Source organism: Myotis daubentonii, chromosome 3 (assembly GCF_963259705.1).
Source record: "Myotis daubentonii chromosome 3, mMyoDau2.1, whole genome shotgun sequence".
NCBI lineage: Eukaryota > Metazoa > Chordata > Mammalia > Chiroptera > Vespertilionidae > Myotis > Myotis daubentonii.
In genome coordinates, this window is record NC_081842.1 from 102,165,445 (window position 1) to 102,188,842 (window position 23,398).

The 23,398-nt window shown below is 36.4% G+C and overlaps 1 protein-coding gene across 3 annotated transcripts in view; it reads right to left on the reverse strand.

Annotated features, from left to right (window-relative positions):
- Nucleotides 1-23,398, reverse strand: part of SAMSN1 (SAM domain, SH3 domain and nuclear localization signals 1) — a 47,170-nt gene that overhangs the window by 15,303 nt on the left and 8,469 nt on the right. The window contains exons 1-6 of one of the 3 annotated variants that reach the window (XM_059688096.1): nt 17,315-17,336; nt 11,189-11,260; nt 9,726-9,875; nt 5,882-6,011; nt 3,744-3,895; nt 305-511 (exon numbers count right to left, since the gene is read on the reverse strand). In XM_059688096.1, coding sequence (XP_059544079.1) covers nt 305-511; nt 3,744-3,895; nt 5,882-6,011; nt 9,726-9,875; nt 11,189-11,260; nt 17,315-17,332 — 729 coding nt within the window. In that variant the 5' untranslated portion in view covers nt 17,333-17,336. Of the gene's footprint in view, nt 1-304; nt 512-3,743; nt 3,896-5,881; nt 6,012-9,725; nt 9,876-11,188; nt 11,261-17,314; nt 17,337-23,398 lie in introns of those variants that run through there. The other 2 variants (XM_059688094.1, XM_059688097.1) reach the window with 2 other exon arrangements.

Sequence of the window (23,398 nt, forward strand, 5' to 3'; positions counted from 1 at the left end):
GTTTCCTCTGGGTCATTTATTCTCCTAGGTATTCTTTATTTTTATTTTTTCACTACCCTTTCTCAAATTAATCTCTACAGTCATTGCTGAGTACCAATAGAGTTTAGTCCAAAGGATATTATATCAAGAACCATTCTAGCATAATAAAAGTGGTAAAGGGGAAATAAGAACTGTTCTTGAAAAACAGATTTTCCTTTGCTGTATGTCATATATTTTTTAACAATTCTGTTCAAACACTGATATAGTCTCTCTAATTTTTCTGTCCATATGCCACAAAAATCCAATAGGCCACATGTTTGCTAACCTGAAGTTGAATCCTCTCTAAGAATTCCTGCAGGGTCTTGGATTTTTCTCTTCCACTGCTTCGGCGTGTCTTTATTTTCCTGGGGGCTGATTCCTCTTCTGAGATGACATCCACATAAATAAACTTGAAGTTTCCCACCTTATTGTTTAACACTCCTGTCCACATCCCCATTGGTGTTTTGCAGATGATGTCTATGATGTCACCTTTCTGAGGACAAAGAAATATGCAAATCAAATTTCAGAGAACTCTGGTGCTGTTGTAGAAAGAATGGAATAATAGAAAATAGAATAATGAGGGCATTATGCTAAGATGATTCCGAGATAACAAATAAGTATAAGAGGAAATTTCTTTTAAAAGTTTGAGGAAGCCCAACTAGTGTGGCTCAGTGGTTGAGCATCGACCTATGGACCAGGAGGTCATGGTCAGATTCACAGTCAGGGCACATGCTCAGGGTTTGGGTTTGATCCTCAGGGTGGGGCATGCAGGAGGCAGCTGATCAATGTTTCTCTCTCATATTTAATGTTTATATCTCTTTTCCCCTCTCATTTCCTCTCTGAAATTAATAAAATATATGTTTTTTTTTAAAAAAAGTTTAAGGAAACTATTTACTAGTGACAACAAAGAAAACAGCATGTTGAAGAAAATATCCTACATGCATTTGGTGACATGTTTTTGTGTTTGGTATCATATCAATTTGTCAACTTTTATTTGTAGAGCACAATGTAATTTGCAAAACATTTTTGCACAAATGAAGTCATTTTATGCCCACAACACACCTCTTAGGTACAAATACAAAGTGTCATTGTTTCTATAAATATTACAGAAAAATAAACACAAACATTAAATAACTTCCCAAGAGCTTATAGGAATTTAATGGCAGAACCAGAACTCAAGACTAAGTTGTCTGAACTTTAAAATGATGATCTTTTCACTCATCCTGTCAAAGCACTATGTATGTAGCAAAAATCAAGCTGCTATTCCTGGAGGGGCTCCCATATTAGGGAAAGGAAGAAAGAGAAATCTGTGATTCGGTTTGTGACTCTAGTATCTGAAATACTCATCCACAGTACAAAATAAACACACCTAAATTATTGCATTCATATAACATAATGAAAGTGTTCAGAACTTTGTACATACCAAATACATAATAAAAGTATGTATGCAGTAAGGATAAATTGTTACTTAATTATTCTAGAGATGACAATTCTTAGATCAAGCTCCCCAACAAAGTTTGGGTTGAAGTATCAATGAAGCACATTGGGATAGACAAAGAAATTGGTCCTTTTCTTTATTCGCATATGATCCTATCTGGTTCCATGCTGCCAGTTATTGGAAGAGCAGAAAACCCCACAGGGGTAATTATTTGTAAAGAAAATGGATATCGATGCAAATACAGTGCCTGCATTTAAGAGAATAGTTACTCCCTTGAGACATAAGTTTCTTTCCCAGAGAAGACATTATAGTTTCTGATAGTTTTGCCATATTAGGGGTCTACCCCTACATAAACAAAGCATTTAGTCGGCTACTAAGAATATTTTTTCCTGCTGCTCTGTGAATGTATATTCTAACATCTAAAACACAGATTTTATTTGTGAAGTAGAATTCAATATGATTAAAAGATCTGGGCTTTCTGATTTGTAACTGTCTGCCTCTCTGACCCTATGAGCTTTAATCTAGCTCTTTCCTGCCTTTCACTATAAAGGCATCAAATCTTAGGCTCGATGGGATCAGCTAACCAGTCCTAGAAAATCCCTAGAAGCTCTGAAGGGAGTTTCTAAGCATGGCAGCCCTCTGCCGCATACTTCCTAGTATCTTAAAAACTTGTAAAAATTGTACATTCCAGGAAAGGTCACCAAGCAAAGACTCAATGTCATTTTGGATAAGACCCTTTTGGAAACACTAGTATTCAATTTGCAGTGGTAACTGGGATTCTTATTGTGTCTTACAAGTTTTCTGCAAGCATCACCTTAGGCAGCACTGAGGTAGTGAACTGTCACAGTACTGTAGGGATGGTGAACAGCTATCCTGAATCAAAATGTGTTCAGTTTATTCCCTTCTACTCCCCTCCATTCCCCAAAACAGGAACTAAGAAATGACTAAGGGGCCAATTGAAGAGAATAATGCTTTCTTCCTCCTCCAACTGAGCTTGCTCAGGTTTGATACCACAGGTGGACAAAGAGAAGAGTTGTGTGCCTTGAATGTTAAATGATAATATCAATACTTCATAACTTATAAATATTGGTTAACATTGGCTTGGTGCTGACAACATAAAAATTCATAAATTCTGTCCTTTTAGCTATATAGCACTTTGTGTTACTAAAAGGAATAATTTGACATCTATAAAATATTTTAGCACTAAACCTTCTTCTATTTGTGCTGTTGCAACCAGCTCCTCCCCTTAAGTATAAGCAGGATAATGAAAATGATGGATTTCTCCCCTGTGATTATGTTGTGTTACATGACAGAAGGGACTATACAGATGTAATTAATGTCCCAGACTAGTTAATTTTGTAATTATCTGGGTGTTTCTGACTTAATCTGGTAGAAGCTCTTAAAAATAGAGATATTTGAAGCATGATGAGTGTTTCTCCTGCAGAACTTGTTACAGAGAGGGCCACGGCCGGCCGCCTCCAGGAGCTAAGGATGACCCAGGGTGCTTTCCAGGAAGAGAGCATGAGACTCACTCCTACAACCACAAGTAACTGAATTCTGCCCACAGACAGTGAGCTTGGAAGATGACCTGAGCTTAGGCGAGATCACATTTCCAGCTGGCACCTGATTTCAGCCCAGTGAGACCTTCAGCTGATGAACCATGCCCAAATTATGACCTTCAGAACTATGAGAAAATAATACAACTATGTTGTTTAGGCCCCAAAGTTTGTGGTAATCTGTTACACAATAATAGAAAATGAATACAGAGGATAAGAGTAAGAAGAGGGAATTCAGGAGGGAATATCATTGGTAGGAAGATGTTTGGTTACTCAGAGTAACCAATTTAAGTACTGAAGTTGCCCCAGACAAGTCTGGCTCCCAAGGCCTTTGCTCTGCTGGACTCTTGCCTAATATCTCCACCTTTTCTCCCTCTCCTTTGCTTTATTATTTTCACTTCAGGAATGATCAGGCAGAGCTGGGCACCTGCTTTCAGGAAAATGTACACAATCCCTTCTTCTCTGATAGGCTTTGGTTATGCATTATCTACATAACAGCAGCTTATGCTAATAGCCCCAGCAGCTTATGCTAATAGCCCCAAGGACTGATCCCAACTCTGCCTGGCATGTTATGTTTAAACTCTTGCCACAGCAATCTGGTCTCCAGTTCTCCTGTTGGGAAGAACAGACTCACATCGCCTTCCCCCAGTTCTCACTGCTTGCCCTTGAGAAACAGGTCACACAACCAGCACTGGACACACCATACAGAATGCAGATGTGTGTGCACACACCTTGATTTTGAGGGAGTCGGTGTCATAGGGGCTTGGCGTGAAGTCGGTGTGCACTCTGGCACGGCCACAGAATGTTCCAGAGTAGGGGCCCTCATCATCGAGTCGAAAGCTGTCCCGGTTACTTGTGCCATCTGAACAGCTTGTGATTCCGCCTGAAGAAGGTAAAGCAGAGGTTAACAGTCCTCATGGGACGTTCATAGCATTCTGAACCATCACCTGGAACAACTAAGCGGGGACAATGCTGAAACATCGGATGCCATCCTCCCTCAGGGGTCCAAGGACCCCTCCTGTTTCTGCCTCCCAGCCACTCTCCGTCAGCGACCTCTGTCCTCTGAGCCACTTTGGACCTTTCTCCAGCCAATCCTACCACTCTTTCCTCCACCACTAACCCAAATATCATCTGACTTTGGACAGTGTTTTGAGTATGGGTACTTGTTAAAGAAGCAGATAGTGTAAACTTAACTCCCTGGACAAGCCAAATAATTAAGTTTGTACATATGGCTTTCAAAAATGTTCTAAACTGGACTTTTTAAAGCTGCTCTAAATCCTTGCTCTTTGGTCTTCTTCCTTTATGACTTTGAACCTCAGGGGATTAAGAGGAAAGTGATTCTATTTTGATGTGTGTCTGGGGGCAAGGATTCGTTCCAGTGGAAGTCACTCTTAGTGTCCCCCTCTCAGTGTCACTTCACTTTCTCCTTCAGTGGGCCTTTGGGTGCTCAGTTCATGACCGACAGCCTCAGTTTCTCAACCATGAATAACAATTATTGTGGAAACAAGGTCAAGATCCTTAGGGATGCTCCATATTGTATATGAACTGGTGTAAAAGAAGGGTAGTTTCTTCTAATTACAGAAGTAAATTGTACATAACAGCTAAGTGAGCCACCGTCTCCTCACACCTCCCTTCCATGACCACCCTGGGCCCTGTTTTTTCATGGTACATTCTAGTTAATAAAATTCTTCCCACATTCAGCATCACACTTCAGAATTTTAAAATTGCCAGCAGAAATGAATACTAATGATATCTGAATTTCACACATGCAAAAATATAGCCTTCAAATGTTTCTGAAGTTGCTTTTTAAACAAAATAACTGTTTAACAGCCAATAGGAAAATAGGAATAAAATTCAGGATATTTGAAACATCTGGTCTTTGCTATCTAAATTCAAATAACAGAAGCAGCTGATTTAAAAGGAAATGAAAAATAAACTGCAAAAAAATTTAAAAGCCCTTACAAAATTAGAGGGATGTAAAACAGTGTAAAGTGCCCTGCAATAGCAGCAACTTCCAAATATTGTAGCAGGATATGTGACTGAATCCCGAGTGATTGATCTTCTTAGGAATATATCAATGTTTTAAGAAAATCCTTTTTGATCATGTGCTGATTTCTTTTTGTCACCCAATTGGTGATATTCCTACTTTTTAATATTTCCATATTACTTTACTCTTTACCCACTAATGCTGGAGGGGAATTTAAATGTCAGAATTGACGTAAATGCCCTGCTTTATCCAGAATTTTTTAAGGAAAATAATGGAAAGGAAGGAAAAAATGAGAGAAGACAGGAGAAGAGAGGAGGGGCAAGGAGGAAGGGACATGGGAGAGACGAAAAAAAAAAGAAAGAAAGAGAGAGAGAGGAGAGAGAGAGACAGAGAGAGAGACAGAGAGAGAGAGAGAGAGAGAGAGAGAGAGACAGAGAGAGACAGAGAGGAAAGCAGCAAGGGAGGAGGAAAGAAGGAAAGAAGAGACAGAGAAGAGGATTTTATTTATCTGAAAACTGTAAGTCACTTTAAAAATACTGACTCAATGTAACACTAGTTCTCCCCAGCATATGTTTTTATTTTAGGGATGCAGATTTAATTACCCAACATGATCTTCTGAGGCATATCCCCAAGGACACTTCTGACAACAGTGTCAAAAGTTTCAAAATAGTACATAATTCTATCTAATATATTAAGTAACATTTTAAACAATAGCAATGCTTTAAATTCAACACACCATACATTTTTTACTATTTATCTTATCAAGTAGCTGGAGCCTTGTTGCTAATTTGAGGAACCAGTCCCAGAGAAGCAAGTCTGTTGTTTCTAGTTAACTTAACCCAGTCCTCCCATCAGGAACTTGTTCCTGTTTTGTAGCCTTACTTGATGAGCTCCACCCACTGTAGAGACTATCCATGGAATCGCTGGCTTTGAGGGAGAGCTTCTCTGTGTGAATCCCAATAACGGGGTCACTGTTCCGACACGGGAGGGCATCCTCTCCATTGTCCTCATCCTTCAGAAAAACATATCAGAGGTTAGGGTAGATCATTGCTTTCCCTGGAGATGCTCTCTGTGCACATTGGTTTAACAAACAAGATATAGTTTAGCAATAAAGGACTTAGGAATACATCAATGTGAAATATGAGTATCATTAATTTTAATTTCACTTCTCGCAAAGAAATGTATAGTATTCTTTAAATAGAACATTTCTCATTATGGAATTCAACTAAAATTATAATAGTGCAATTTGTAAATCAGGATGAATATTGTATCAAGATTATTTAACCAGAAATGTTAGATTATTGACATCTATGCTCTTTCTGTTAAAGACTTTTATTTCTTTATATATGTGCTCTTTATCCCCTATTTACCACTATTACTAATCCTTTGAGATCTGACATTAAAAGTCTAAACTCTGCATAGTTATTTCATGTCAGTTATTTGTACCCCATGAGATCACTAGATATGAATAAAACATGCACACTTCACAATTTTAAAGCAAAGCTTTACAAATCTCATACCATGCTTGCCACCTAGTCAAGTGAAAAGCAAATCTTGCATAAATTTAGAAAGACAGACAATTTCAGAATAAATTACATCTGCTTGAAAACATCTCAAATGTTTTCCATATTTAGATAGTTTGGACAAAACCTATAAATTTCTTAATATTCATCAATTGTAATTTAATAATCTTAATTTTTGAGCATTTCTAAACATTAACAAAACTTCAGAATATACATTTTATTTACACTCAGTTTTATTCTCTGTTTTTATTCATTCATTTATCCTTCTGTTCAGTCACTCAACCCACATTTATAGAACAGTTTCTAAGTACCTGGCACTGTTTGGGGAACTAGGGATACAGCGTGAACAAGGTAACAGGATTATTGCTCTAATGAGGCACATTTTAGTGTCAGACTGTGTGTGTGTGTGTGTGTGTGTGTGTGTGTGTGTGTGTACTGTTTCGGGGAGGCACATGTAAACATAATAGGCAAGAAAAAATCAGAGAATAAGTGCTACAAAGGACATAAAACTGTTTTTTCAAGGAAAAGGAACAGTGAGATCCAAATAAATATACTCAGAATTAACTTGAGTTATGCAGGGGGAAACAACAAGAAAGGAGAGTGTGAGAATATGATCTAAGAGAAGTAGACTGGAGGCAGAGCACCAAGAACCTTATAGACCACATGAGGGGGCCATGGAAATGTGCCACTCAGTCCTCTTGCTGAGGTGCCCTTCTTTACTGACAGCCCCAGCTGTTGCCCCTCTGTCCCACCACTGTGTTTGCATGGGACCTAGCTCCCTACCAACGACTGAAACAGTGGGATGAGTTGAGTACTGGTTGAGTCCATTCTGGTGGGATGTGAGGGCTCCTCTAATGGAAATCTATAGCTCAAGGAAAGAAAGCAGAGCTTATAAGGGAAGTTATGAAAAATAAGGAAAGCCAGAAGAATGCCTAAAAAAACAACAAGGAAAGAGAATCTTTCATATGTAATGGAATCATCACAAAGTGAAATGCATCTGAAAAGTAATGTAAGAAGAAAGAAAATTGACCTTGGCAGCACAGAGGTCAACACTGATTGTGACAACTGTCTTGGAAGTCCTATTGAAGTGGGCTCAACAGAGAATGGACATTAAACATATAGATTAATGGAACAGAATTGGGAGTCCAGAAATAAACCCATATATTTAGGATCAATTGGTTTTCAACAAGAGTGTCAAGAATATAAGTAAAATGGGGAAAAATTGTCTTATTAATGAAGTGTTGGGACAACTGGATATACACATTCCAAAAAATGAAGTTAGATTCCTACCACACGCCATGTAGAAACATTAATGAATTATACACCAAAATTTAACAGCTACAACTAAACAACTCCTAGAAGGAAACATAGGAGTAAGTCTTTTGAAATTTAAACAATGGTTTCTGAGATACAATGCTAAAAGCACAAGTGATGAGAGAAAAAGAACAGATACATTGCACTACATCAAAACTGTAAACACGTGTGCTGCAAATTATACCATCAAGAAAGCAGAAATAAAATCCACAGAATGCAAGAAAATGCATGAGATTGCAAATAAGATATCTGATAAAGGACTTGTATCCAGAATATATCTTAAAATGTGTAAAAGTCCATTAAAAAGACAAGCCCATTAAAAAGTGGGCAAAAGATTTGAGTGAACCTTTTTCTAAAGACAATATATAAATTGCTAATAAGCACATGAGATGGTTTTTAATATTATTAGTCTTCAAGGAGGTGCAAATTAAAACCACATTGATATTCTACTTCACATCCGTTGGGATGGGTAGTATAGAAAAGACAGACAATGACAAGTGTTGGAAAGCATGTGAAGGAACTGGAAACCTTATACACTGCTAGTGGGACTGTAAAATGATGCAATTGCTTTGGGAAATAGTTTTCCAGTTTCTCAAAATATCAGAGTTGCCTAAGAGAATGAAAAAAAAATATTTTCATGCAGAAATTAGCAAAAATCCTATATAATAAAGAGCTAATATGCAAATGGTCATCACGCCCTCATGCCATCACACCGTAATAGCTCAGACACTCAACACTGGGGAGAGAGGTATGGGGAGCAACCAGGCACAAATGAGCTCATGAGGGAGGAATGGGGACCAGCCAGGCTGCAACCTGGGAGAGGGACAAGCTGCCATCCCATGGTCCCTGGTGCCAGTGGCTGCACCTGCACCTGTGGCCCTGGGAGAGGGACAAGCCACACACCCCGTGGTCCCAGGTGCCAGTGGCTGGGACTGCGCCTGCTGCCTAGGAGAGGGACAAGCTGCCCGCCCCACAGTACAGGGTGCCAGCAGTTGTGGCTATGGCCCAGGAGAGGGACAAGCCACCCACCCTGTGGTCCAGGGCACCTGCAGCTGTGGTCTGGATGAAGCCACCTGCCCATGGTTCCCTGCAGCTGCAGCTGGCCCGGGTGAAGCTGGCTCAGATCCTGGGTGCCTGCAGCCCGCCAGAGGGAGGGAAGCCAGGGTCCTTGGTGTGGGGTGAGGCAGAGGCAATTAGGGGCGATCAGGTCAGTAGGGGAGCAGTTAGGGATGATCAGGCTTATAGGGGAGCAGTTAGGGGCCATCAGGCAGGCAGGCGGAGGTGGTTAGGGGCGATCAGGCAGGCAGAGGTGGTTAGAGGCGATCAAGCAGGCAGGCAGAGGGGTTAGGGGTGATCCGGCAGGCAGTCAGGCAGGCAGGCAGGCAGTTAGGAGCCAACGGTCCCGGATTGTGATAGGCAGTCAAACATACCCTGAGGGGTCCCAGATTGGAGAGAGTGCAGGCCGGGCTGAGGGACCCCAGCCCATGCATAAACTTCATGCACCAGCCTGTAGTATATTTATACATTATATTTAATAGCCAAAAAGTGAAAACAACCCAAATGTCCATCAACTGATGAAAAGATAATTTGTGACTTATCTATAAAATGGAATATTATTTGTCAATAAAAAGGAATGAAGTACTGTTTTCTATAATATAAATGGCATATGTTTCTCACATACACGTGTGGTCTTTTTGAACTTCAGTTTTCTCTATTAAAATGGGAGTAATAGTACTTTCTTCCACCTAACTTATAAGCACAATTATTGAGGAGAAATAGATGCTGAAGTCCTTCATAAAGCACAAGCATTTCTATATCTAGAAGTACATGCTAAATGTTTTAAGAAAAGTTTAATAGACAAATACAAGTGATTAACAGAGTACACTTACCTTTTCCTCAGAAAGGGCTTTGATGTACTTTTTACCCACTTTTTTCTTCATTGTCCAGGAAATGCCTCTCATTTTTTTGCCTAAACCTCCTCCATGATTTGAATTTTTATTTTTTTCTCCACTTTCACTTATAGGCTCCCCATCATGCACCTAGTTAGAATTGTTTGCAAAAGACAAGATAATAAGCAATAAAAAGCATTTTTCTGAAATTACTATATGACACAAAATAAGACAATGTGACAGTATAATTAATATATTTTATAATGTAATATACACCTCCAATCGGCTCCCCCAAACCCAATCGGGGGCAGGGCCTGCTGGCCAATCACCTGTGGCCCCTCGCCCCAGTTGGCCCTGCCCTGATCAGGCCCTGATTGGGGCGGGCTGGCCGGCCCACCTTCCGCCTTCACCTCCTCCTGACAAGCCTGGCCTCGATCTGCCTATTGGGGCCAGGCCAGCCGGACCCCACCCATGCACGAATTCATGCACTGGGCCTCTAGTGTATCTATAATTACATATGTAAAAATATATTACATTGTAGTATTTAAAATTATGTAAATGTTGATAGAAAATATAGCTATATACAAGTTTACCTATAAGCACATATATATAAATATATAGATGTATAAAAGGGGATATGTATAATATATATGTATAAAAGGGTATATAATATACATACATGCATGTATAGAACTAATAGAGATTTATGAAGTCATAAAAGGTGTCACTTTATTTTCATTTTTTGTCTAGAATATCCACTTTTGAAATTAACATATTTTAAAATATTATAGATAGATGTATATGAGAATCTAGAAAGTATTTTGAGAAATTATATCCAATAAAGGGATCTAATTCTACATAGAAAACAAAGAATACAGATACACTAGTTTGAATGAATAATTAAGAAGTGAATAAAACCTGAAACCTATTGCTTTAAAACAAATGTATCACATGCAGTAACATAGGAAGCTTTTCTTAAGCTATATTTAAAGTGTTCATGATTTGCAAATGCGTATGGAATGGTCACCTCTGAGATATTTCAGTGCTGATGGCAGAAGTGTGAGAGTGTAATTGAGTAGCCATATGCTTTCCTTAACAAATTTACTATTAAGCTATTTAACCATCTCCTAAATTAAAGGAATTAGAACTTAAATAAAATTTAAAATATATATTGTTTTATGGTGGAACTGCTCAGAAAATCTGTGACTGTCTGAGTCACATTAGTGCCAAGCATCATGCTGGGAGCAAAGAACTACCCAAAAAGCCTAACCGACCATTGGGAAGGCAGAACATGAATTTAAAAAGAGAATTATAACTTAATGTAATAATGTTTATTTATTTATCACCAAAAACATCGAAGGCTATGTTTAAACATATTTGTGTTTTACTGTACTTTACAAAAGTGATGTTGGCTTTATAATATTTGTGTGTTCGCATAATATGCATAAAAACATAACAAATACCTCAGTGGAATCATCTGGTTTTGATGCAGAATTATTCCGAAAACGATCAAAGCTCCCGAAGCTGCTGCTGCGCTAGAAAATAGAAATGAAGGAAAAGGAAAGGAGGTTTAGGGTTTGTGACTTTCACCGATAAAAGTGCAAAACATATTATGGTTTGATAAGCATCAGTTATATACTTGAAACCGGCATAATGTTATTAACCAATAAATTCAATAAAAAGGAAAAATTATCTCTGGAATAAGGACATTGAATGTATAACTATTATTATAATTGAAGTTGTACATTTGATCAATTATCTTCATAGGTTTTATATTATAGTGGTACACATCTTGGAGAAAATCTGTTAATTTTTTATTTTATAGTGTTAATTTTGCTCATATGAATGGCATGTGTTACTAACCCACCAAACAACTAATAAACAACAAAACAAAGAAAACATCTGAGTAGATACAACATTATGCTTCATGAAAATCATATGAATCAAAAAGCAAAATGAAAATAAGCACAAATACATTTTCCACTTCTAACTCTTGCTAAGTTTAAATTCGCTACTTGATGTCAGAAAGAGAAAGCATACACATAGACCTATAAATAAATTGAAAACAGCACTTAGTTATGCACAGCCTAAGGTTTGAAATAAACCTGAATTTTCCCACATTTAACATGGAATTACAATGAGAACTTAGGTCAATTTCATTCACTGGCTGTGAGAAAAAACTCAATATGTTAATAAAAGACTTGTTCCCTTGGCTACTTTTTGTCCTGTGAAGATAAATGTTTATTCTTACGCAACTCATTCTAGACAGGTAACTATAAATAGTTTCTGATATTCTCCTAAACATATTTACAAAAATCTTTAGTCATTGAGTCAAAAAATTGATATTTCCTCACTCCCTGTTTAATTTTGTACATTGTTTGAGAAGGTAGATATTTAATACTGTGTCCTTAGATATCCACAAATCTTAAGAACATGTTCTGTCTTAAGAACTCCATCTCATTTCAAGCTTATATTCTCAAAATAAGCTGGTGGTACCAAAACATAATCTGGTGGTTAGAAAAGTTAATAATGGGAACCAGTAACCTAGAAAACTTTGTCCTTTCAGATGTCACAGCCCACTTTAGTTCAAGTGAGCATCACAGACTTTTAGTCCTTACAAGCACTCTTATACTCATCTCTCCCTAATAGTTATCTTTAAAACTCTTTGTTTCCATTTTAAATGAGCTGAAATGAAAAGATCCTGACATGTGGCAAGGGGTTAGCCCTTTTGCTGACTTGCCACCCCTGCTGAACGAGCCCTTCAGCTTATGGCAGGAGGAGAGGGAAAAAGGGCTGAAACTGAGAACCACACTGGAAAATACAGTCTTCTAATGCAGAGCTTACTAACCTAGAGTGACTTCCCAAAGCATTAATCACTCCAGCATGCCTAGTAAGTGTTTCCACCAGGCTATCATGGGCCAGAGATCAGAAAAGGGGATTGATGTAATATTGTACAGCTTATAAACTATTTCACCACAGGGAAATCTGCTACTCTTTTATATACTTGGGACAGTCGTATGCATTATTGGAGCCTATGCTTAGGGTACATTTGTAGCCCTCATCCAGCCGGCATCCTGCCTATTAAATATTAATGAGGGTTACAGCAGGGTTTCCACCACGGATAATGGGGTTACGTGGCCCAAGAGGGTACAGAATAGGCTCACTTCAGTATTTCTCTACACTATCTTCTGCCATTAAGTAATCAATAGTCACCACCTTTTAAAGTTAATCCCCCCTCATTATATCAATAAAGAGAAGCAGGTTTAGGAGTAGTGGTTTAAGAAAGCTTCAGGACTATTACTTTGGATGTGTCAGTCATCTTATTATGATTCACTCAACAGTTTTAAGTGAGAGGAGTATAATAGCAATCCATGCTAAGATATCCTTAAGAAGCAAATCTATGTATTTAAAATGACATTTTTAAAATTTTATTATTCGATAAGTCTGAAAGTTGGTGACTTTCTGAGATGGTTTCCTGATGTATAGGTTATGGTTTATAATAAAAAAGGGCTAATATCTACATTGAGTTATGGACAATGCACAAATTATCATTTCCATTCCTGTTAAGTTTCTGTTGAAAAGGTGAATCATGTGGAAGCAAGTTGTCTTCATAGATAATAGTCCTTTGTAAATGAGAATGTACTGGAATATTGGTAATGGTGCATGGCATAATTGTAATGGATTAGATTTAGCAAATATTATCCTGTGACAGAAGCTCCCATCAAGACAGAAGTATCTATATATATAAAAGCCTAAACAACCATTAAGATGGAATGACCAGAATGACTGGAACAACCAGAATGACTGGTCACTATGATACTCACTGACCACCAGAGGGCAGATGCCCAATGCAGGAGCTGTCCCCAGCCCGCAAGCTCCAATCACCAATGGGGCCTTCTGGTCTCTCCCCACAGCCAGCAGGCCCCATGGCCTGATTGGGGCTGGGCCCCTGGACTAGGGTGGGGAATTGGGGGTGGGTGGCAACAGATTCGGCCTCTTTCCCAGGGGGACTGAGAGACAGCTCCCTCCTCAAGGCCTCCTGGGTCCCTCTCCCTCTTCCTCCCCCAGCCAGGAGGTGCCAATCGTCCCACTCCCCACCCACCATGGTAGCAGTTGGCCCCTCCCCTTAGCCCCTCCCTCAGGTGAGGACAACCTTCCAGTCCCTCCCCCTGGCAGGCAGGTCCCAATCACCTAATCAGGGCTGGGTCCTGGACTGGGATGGGGAACCAGGGGTGGGTGGTGGTGGACACAGGCATTGAGAGAAGGAGGAGGCGGGGGGCAGGAAAGTGGGGAGGCAGGGAACCGAGTGATGGTGGAGCGTGGGTGGCGAGAGAAGGAGGAGGCGGGGAGGTGGAGAGGAGGGGAACCTGATTAGTCTCAATCGCAGGCCAGGCATAGGGACCCCACCCATGCACAAATTTTGTTTGTGCACTGACTACCAACAGAAGAGTTACAAATAGAAATGCAATTTAGATCTTAGATAGTTCTTTGTTTCTGTTGACATAGATCATAATTAGTCTTTAGGTTGACTCTATAAATCTATAGTCTTTTGTTGTCCAATTAAATATGTTTGTAGCCCTGGCCGGTGTGGCTAAGTTGGTGAGGTGTCATCCTGTGCACCAAAAGGTTACAGATTGGATTCCTGGTCAGGTCACATGCTTGGGTTTCAGGCTCAATCTCCATGCAGTAGGCAGCTGATCGATGTTCTCCTCTCACATCCATGTTTCTCTCCCTCCCTCTTCCTCTCTCTCTGAAAATCAATCAAAATATTTAAACATGTTTGTAAACTGGCATAATAGCTGTGGAGGGTAATTTGGCAAACTATCAAGATTGCTTTTGTATTTGCCCCTCCACCCAACACTTCCATTTCTAAACATCTAAACCAGAGATGATACACTTGTATACAAACTGACTTACACATCCACATTCATTGTAAAACTTTTATATTATCAAAAGCTGTAAAAATCAATGTTCATTGAATAATATATGGTGAAACAAAGGAATTGTGTGCTGCTGTAAGAAATTAAAATATATCTATTTATACTGCTATGGGATGATTTTCAGAATACAGTGTAAGTGAAAAAAAGTCCAGTGAAGAAAATCATATGTAGTGTGCTGAAATTTTTCTAAGAGTGGAAATGTATGAGTGTGTTTTCATATGGCAAATATGTACTTTTCTTCTTAGAGAAATGGGACAAAATAAACAAAATAAAAGAGGAAAGAAAATAGACTTATTTAAATATGCCTTGTTTTGTAAATTTGATTTTAAAATAATGTAACTATTTCACATATTATATTTTAAATATTTATAAACAATATGAAATAAAAACCATCCTTAAAAATTCCAGATAAAAGTGAAAACAAATGAGCCTAATTCCATATTTAAGTAGTGCTTAAGAAAGAAGAATTATTTTAAGTGATATTAAAAAAACAGTAATTTGACAAAAAAGATGGCAAAATAAATTTTAACCTGTTGTTAGTAATCACCTTGTTATTCATAATATTGGTTTATAATAAAAGGTTTAGGGACAGTGCAAACAAGTAATGATGTCAATTAAATTTGGAGTCAAGATTCTTAGTCAGAATCCTCACAGTTCTCATCTTGTCACACCATCAATAAAGAAAGGTTTCAAAGCCTTCTGGGGCCAAAGCAACACAGTGATCATTCTGGAAATGTTTTCACTGGAGTAGACTGTATCAAAAGATGGGGTAATTGTATTACAAATAAGAATAATACCTGAACTCTATTAAAATACCTCAAAATTCATGAGTTCATGATGATATTAAAAAGAGAAAACCCAGTAGTTACCTTTGCAAATGTTACAGTTATATTATTAGAACTGGCAAGTAAAGGTAAAGACAAACATTTAATCTGTCCTTCTTGTATGAAATATATTTCAGAGTAACTACATACATAATGAAAAAAATCTGTTTCTCTCTATGTATGTTTATCCCAGCTAATCAATTAAGAATGATGAAATTACAAAATTACTATTTTGTAAACACCTACTGCAATAATGGATCCAGAAAATAATTATCAATGGCTACTAAAATCACAAAAAGAGAGTACTAGTATACTTCATAATAGAAGCACCTAATTCCACCAATGAAATATTCTTTAAAAAAAGCAATTATACCAACTTTATGTATCTTATTACTAGATTAAATATGGAGACAGAGGAGCATGTTAAACGACATGAAGAGAATGCAGTTGACCATAAAAATCTAGACAATGAGAAATCTACAGGACAAGTAACCTGGTTATTTAAACTTATCAATAGAAATAAAAGAGAAAAAATAAAGTACATATCAAGAGCCTTTAAGAATGGTTCAAATATAGATCAAATAAATTACTGTAACTAAAACATTCAAAAAATAACAGGATTTTTTTTAAAATAAGTAGCTATTTGATGATATTAAGGAAGTATCATTTTTTATTTGTAATTTAAATCCAGTGAAGGGCAGCAAGTATGTGAAATATGTGGGCATAAAGAAGAAAAAATGATTGTTCATTATTTAATGATTACCTGAATGGTGGATATATGGGATAGATTGTGCTACTCTCTAATTTTATATATGCTTGAAATTTTCCATAACAAAATGTTGGATTAGCAAAAAAGAAATGTGCATGTATAATAGCTAAAAATTAATTAATAATGTGTGGACATGGGGTATATGGGAAAACTCTGTACTTTCTTCTCAATTTTGCTGTGAACCTAAAACTGTTCAACTGTTCTGAAAAAATTAGCCTTAAAGTAAAAGAGTTAATGCAGGTGCCTCTGAGAGAGAGAGAAAGATGGTAGATGGTATTGTAAGTTTCTAAGCAACCAGATTGTAAAAATATCATTAGTATTGCTTAGTTCATAGTTGTTTAGAAGTACTAGTACAGTTGTATTTAAAGAGAAAATAAAGTGCTGCTTTGTAATTTGTGTTAGTATAACTAACTTTTTGATATAAATGTATGTTTTTGGATTGCCTTTAGAAGACATCTGAGTTCACACGGTAAAGATCACTTTTTTCCATACTGTCTACTTGGTTTCCACAAAAGTAGAGCTGATCGAGTCATTTAGGTCTTGAGCAAGTTTGTGTGTGTGTGTGTGTGTGTGTGTGTGTGTGTGTGTGTGTGTTTCTACACAATGCAATGAGTAGTTAAAATAACTTAAGAAGATTCACTTTATTTTTTGCTAGTCATATTTCCTCTCTAGTTTTCTAACAATTCTAATTACAGATGATATAAAGCTGGCAGAGTTCTTAGAAATCATCTAGTTCAACTCAATGAGAAAACGATTATAGGAACCAGAGCTTTACAAAAAAAATTTTTTTTTTCAACTCTCCACTATGTCATTCCATTACAAAGTTTTGATATTTTCTTTTAGTCTCAAAGAAACTTGCTATCTGAGCAGGATGGAAAGTGTGGAAAGACTTGATAGAAAGAGTGGAACTGAATAGGCTTCTTAGAACAATGGCCAGCCTAAAATTATCAGCAGCAGAAAAGGAGAATAAGGAAGTCTCCTTTTGAAAATGTAAATCATCCTTTTGACCAACACCAGAAAAAACTTGACCTTCATTTTCATTTCTTCACCACTCACCAACTTTGGGGTCTTCATGTAAAATCTTACCTCCAGCTTGACTTAATATTTGTGTAAGGCACTGGTGGAAAAGTTTCAGTCTATTTCAAAGAAAACATTTGCATATGTGAGTCAGACATCCACAGTATTTTGAAAGTACTGGAAAATTAAAAATTACACACACTCTTCCAGTCAGTTCTCACATAATCTCAATATTGCACAGAGAGCATTGGTTAGTAATATGCTCTAAACGATAGAAATTGTTTCAGTGTATGTGCTTTTATGAATATTTTATAATAATAGTATGTTAAATCTCAATAAGCTTATCAGCTTTTATCCAAAGACATTCGAGGTTTTAACTGTTCTAACAATCTCAGCCATGGAAATGTTTTGAAGAATGTGACACAAATTTAACTGACTTAAAATAATCTGTTAGGATTGCTTCAGTGTTAAATAATTACACTATCATGTGGTGCCAATGGAAGATAGTTGTTTGGGATGTCAGGGGTGCTGAGGCTAAAAGACAACTAGAGCTGTGAAACATGGCCTTGCATACTTAATATTTTAACCTTGGGTAAACACAAGCCAATGCTCACATACATGTCAATGCTATAAATATTTTTAATGTACATCTGGACTCTGAGGACCAGTTAGTCGACTTGATTTGTCTGGCTCACTATCGTTGCCATCAGCTGCAAAATATCTAAAGGAAGTGCAGATTCTGACTCAACCATAGTATTTTAAAATTGTGTCAAAATTTCCATGGTAAAGCTTTACTTTCAGAAGATGATGTGTCACGAGATGTTTTCTGCAAATTGAAACTGCTTCAAAGAAAATTACACAAAGGAAATAGACTAGAACTTTAAAAAAATTAAATCAATGCAGAATCTCTAACCTGCAAAGGTGTTTATTCGCATTCATATCAGCCTATCCAGATAAACTGATGATCAAACATAGACCCAGAGTCATAGAAGTATGGACAGACTGTTGAACCTTAGAGGAAGACAGGGGAGGGTGGGTGGGAAGAGCACAACCAATGAACTTGTATGCATATACTGGTATGCATAACCCATGGACACAGACAATGGGCTGGTGAGAGGCTGGGGCGGGGTGGGGGGGGTGGGGGAGGACAGGGCAGACTCAAGAGGTTAATGGGAGGACAAAGGAGGACCTATGTAACATTTTCAACAATAAAAATTTTTAAAAACCCCACAAGTTTTGAGAGTAAAACAGACTCAAAACATTTTAAATTCTTAATTGTACCTCTGCATGATTTATCACTGTATCCTATAATTTGCATTGCAACAATAGAGTGTAAGTCATGCTGCACTTTCAGGAATGGAATAGAGAGTAAGATATTCTCTTTTAGTTGAAAGGAGTTTTTAAAATAAGTAGTATGGTTATGTCTTAAATATCTCTTCTTTTTCAGGTAAAAAGATAATTTGGCAAAAGTTCAGTCACTTGATATCATTGATTCTTACAAAATCCTAGAGAATATAAAGGAAATGAAAAGCTCTTAAAAATGTGACCATGATCAGGCAGGAATCTATCCTGGAGGAATTTACACTTTATTGGTGCCATCAACCAAATAACTTCAGTAGATAAGAGCTACACAGAGCCACATTCAAATGAATGGTATACAAATATAGAAGCAATTGCTAAAAGCAGATATTTATAAACAAAAAATGAAATGAATAATGTATAATAGATGTCAACTTGGAAATTTATATTCCCCCACTTACAAGTACTAATTTGTATTGACTACTTAATACATGAGAGGCATTTTGTGTTTATAGGTCTATGTACATAATTTATAGTCAGTTTGAAGAAAGGCCCATTAAAATAATCACATTTTGGAAGTGAAATTAGGTGAAATCAATACAATTTCAACTTTCTTAACCATATTCAAAAATTACTCTAAGAGGTTGTGAAGTTATTGACTGGGAGACTCTTTAGAAATCACTAAATCCAAAGATGGTGATTGCTAAAGTGGTAGTAAAGTAGCAAAAAGCTGAGGAACCGTACACTGTATATCAAAAGGAGCACTGGATTAAAAAAATGTGTCTAATATAATTATCTCCTTAACTCTTCAAGGGAATGAAAGATTGTCTTTAGTGAATATAATCATTTTATGTTGTATATTTGATACAAGAATATTTCACAAGGATTATCCATTTCTGGATGGTCTATCACTCGAAACCAAAATTGATAAGAAATTTTCAGCTCTTGCACCACATGGATAATTTTTTAAGACCTTCAAGGAGAGCAGTGTTGGAAAGGACTCTGACTAATGAGGTCATTATTAACCATGTCCATCATGGTTATAGAAGATAGTGTGTGTTTAGGGAAGATAGTGGGGAGAGAAATTAGAAATTAAAGATAACATATTTTAAGCATTTGCTATCCCTACTCTAAGATAAATTATTTCCCTGATCAAATTTCCATTACTATTTTTTCTACTAGTAGGTAGTTTGATAGAAAGAATAATTCAGATATCCAGTTATAAGAAATACATATTATCTTCCCATAAATTTAGAAATTTACTCTTTATTATGTGCATATTGATTTTTTCTATTTATAATCAACCATTAAATAATTTTTAACTTTGATCACATTATTATCAACTATTTTAATCTTATAACTAAACTTCAAAAACAATAAATAATTCTGAATAAGTAATTAACAAAAGAAGATAATATTGAATATTATGTTAAAACAAAGCAACAGTTATTTATTTTATGTTTTTTAAAATTGAATTCAGAGAGGAAGAGAAAGGGAGAGAGAGAAACATCAATGATGAGAGAGAATCATTGATTGGCTGCTTCCTACACGCCCCCCTCTGGGGATGGAGCTGCAACCCAGAGACGTGCCCTGTCCGGGAATTGAACTGTGACCTCCTGGTTTGTAAGTCAATGCTCAGCCACTAAGCCACACTGGCTAGGGAAAGCAACAGTTATTTAGAATAATAACTTTGAAGAATTAATCATAACAGGCCTTAAAACATTAACCATAATCTTAAGTATCAAATATTTTGTGTGTTTTTTAAATAAAGTCCTGATTCTACTATTTGTTCTACATAATAATGAAATTATATGTATATATTATGTATAGTATCATTAATCTAAAAGATAAACTATTAAAATATAAAAGATATTGCCTATTCAATTTTATCAAAGGCAGTTTTAAAAAGCAGGAAGAACTTATTATCAGAAAAATTAAACTGAACATACTCTTTAAGGATCTTAGACTTAGGCCTTTTTTCCTTCTCAGTAATCAGAGAAAGAAAAAGTCTTAAAAATTTTTTCACTAGCTAACACATGGTAGAAGAACATATAGTACTTTTACGTCCTTTAGATACTTTTAACATATGTAATCATTGAATGTGTTGACTCAAACTCATGTTCCTGAAAAATATCCTAACAAGTTCACCAGTCAAATGTTTATCCCACTAAATCCATTTGCTCTGGCTTTAAAATAAAAAATAAAATTATCAGAAAGAGGCAAACACTCACAGTACCTCCTGCTTAGAAATCATGGTTAAATAAAGGACTAAAAATGAATTATAAAAAATTGAATTCATTTAATAAACTTTTCCATCCAATTCTCTGGAACAAAAACTCCATCATAGTTACTTCCATTAGACTTAAATGTCCTCTGCTTTTCCTTGGCCTCTGGGTATATAATAACCTTTCTAAAGGTATCCCCAAAGAATATTTCAGTCATGTAGTAATCTCCTTGAACACTAGTAATGACAAACAACAAGCTAATTCTCAAAAAGCTTTTTAAGCCATTTTTACTACTTTTAAATCAGTGTTTTTGATGCATGATTTGGGTCCCCTGATTAATGGTCATTGCCAGCCCAGCTTCTGGAGTTGTAATGTCTCCGTGAGCTTCCCTCCAGCAGAGCTCGACCATTAATCCAGTGGCATATGTCAGCTCAGCAGAGCAAGGTCACTCTTCTGCTTCAAGGGGAACCATTTTATAAATAATAAAACTGACTTTTTTGCATGCTTTATGCCACCTGAGGTTGAGTGCTGCGGTTAATATCATAAAGCTTATAAACATTCTGCTCTCAGGCAGTACCCACTGCCACTGTACTTAGGAATTTAAACGTTTTTCTATTAGTAAGAACAGACATGTTTATGTGGGGCAAATATATGACATGTAATCCCAAACAGGGAAAGAATAGGTGGGAAAAAAACTGTAGTAAGTTCATGCTAGAATATTTGGAAGAGAATTTTGAGTTCTCTGACTTCCTCATTGTATGTTATATTTATTTTCATTTCAGTAAATTTAGATTTGGCTATTTGAATATTTCAATCTAATCAGGAGATAATAGTGGTATTGAAATGTAATAGTAGTGGTAGGAATGAACTCAGTTTATGATAATTCCTAACCAACAATATAATGTCTGATAATTATAGAACATTTTTCTTTGAAGGAATTTTATTTTTAAAATTATAAACATTTGTTTCATTGATATTGGTTGATTCAAAATTGATAATTATAGTGAGATATTCATAATTTTAAAGTAATTTGAAATTTATAGATGGCCTAATTTAGAAAAGATGATGGTAGCTTTATAATAACTAACCCTATAAGGAATATATACCTGTAAGAATTATAAAATTTATGTTTAATTATCTATTTATTACTTTAAAAAATCAAAGTTGCATAGCTATTACCATGTGAAATATTCAGAAAAAAATTTAAACAAATATCCAGACTGTCATATCACTCTGAATTATAAAATAGAATTTGATAGAAGGAAAATCTGCTTTGAATCTTATTCTAAGAATTTAACTTATTAAAAGTCATAAAAAATGTAGAAAAAAGTTCATTATTTTCTTGCCTTTCTTGTATGTATATAGAGAAAAGGTAGAGCCAGTGGCAGCTCAGGCCAGTCTTTCTAGGAAACTAGTTCCGTGGCCAGGTCTTCATGTCCAATGTCAGGTCTTCATTTTGATAAATATACACACTTTCTTTTTTAGGTTTGTAGAAATAAACAACCTTAAGGGGTACTGAGTCATAAACTAAGCAGATAGGATACCCAAACTGGGAATACCATATATTGATTCAGTATGAGAAATTCAACTGCCAAGAAGAATGTGTTCTCTTGTTGACTGATGGAAGGATTGTCTCCCCTGGAAGAAATACTATATGGGACACAAAATCATGTTGGGGGTTTGTTGTGTTTGGTATAGTAAAGTCACAGTAGAGTGAAGTAGGTGATATTAAGGGCTACAGAGACAAATTTATAACAGCCAAAAGTTCCAACCTCACCTAAGTGAACAAGTCTGCTGAGCCAAGTAGGATATTTGCTTACGCTGATCTGGATGGTTCTTCATACCACAGTGTCAAATTTATACTCTCCCACTCCTTTTAGGCTCTGTGAAAAGTAACACCCTTTGAAAATGCTTTTTTCCCCTTTTCAGACAGATTACAATTTTTGATTATTATTTTGTTTTACTTCATTCTATTTTAAAAATGGTTACTTTGTTTTATGTGGATGTGTACCAGATCTTTATCAGTGCCCTGTTTAAAAACTGTGTCTTGAAGTAGGTTACTTCTTTAGATGACTAATATTATCCACTAATCATTCTACATTTACGGTACATATATTGAGAAGTCATGACTACGTTCCATATTACAAATGCTTTGATGGTAATCAAAGTATATTAGAAAGCACATGGAGACTGAACATCAGATAGAGTTTAATTCTCCTTATTTCCCAACAAAAACTGCAGGGATACAAATACAAATAAGATACAGCCACTATTATTGACGGTTACTCTAGTTGGAAGGACATACTGAAATGAACTGTGGTAAGAGAAACAATACAGGTGTGGAACACAGTCTATTAAAAATAGAAAGGAGGGAGAGATTATTAATCAAACATGTACTATATGCTTGGAAATTTACATGTGGTAACTAACTTAATTCTCACATCAGTCCTATGTGACACATTCCTTTCTTTAGACAGCACAAAAAACCTCAAAAAGGTTTAATGAAATGTTTAAAAAAATGTTAAGACATCTCAGAATAAGACCTCAAACCCATTCTATAATACTTTAGTTCCCTATTGCTCTGCCCTCTAACGCACTG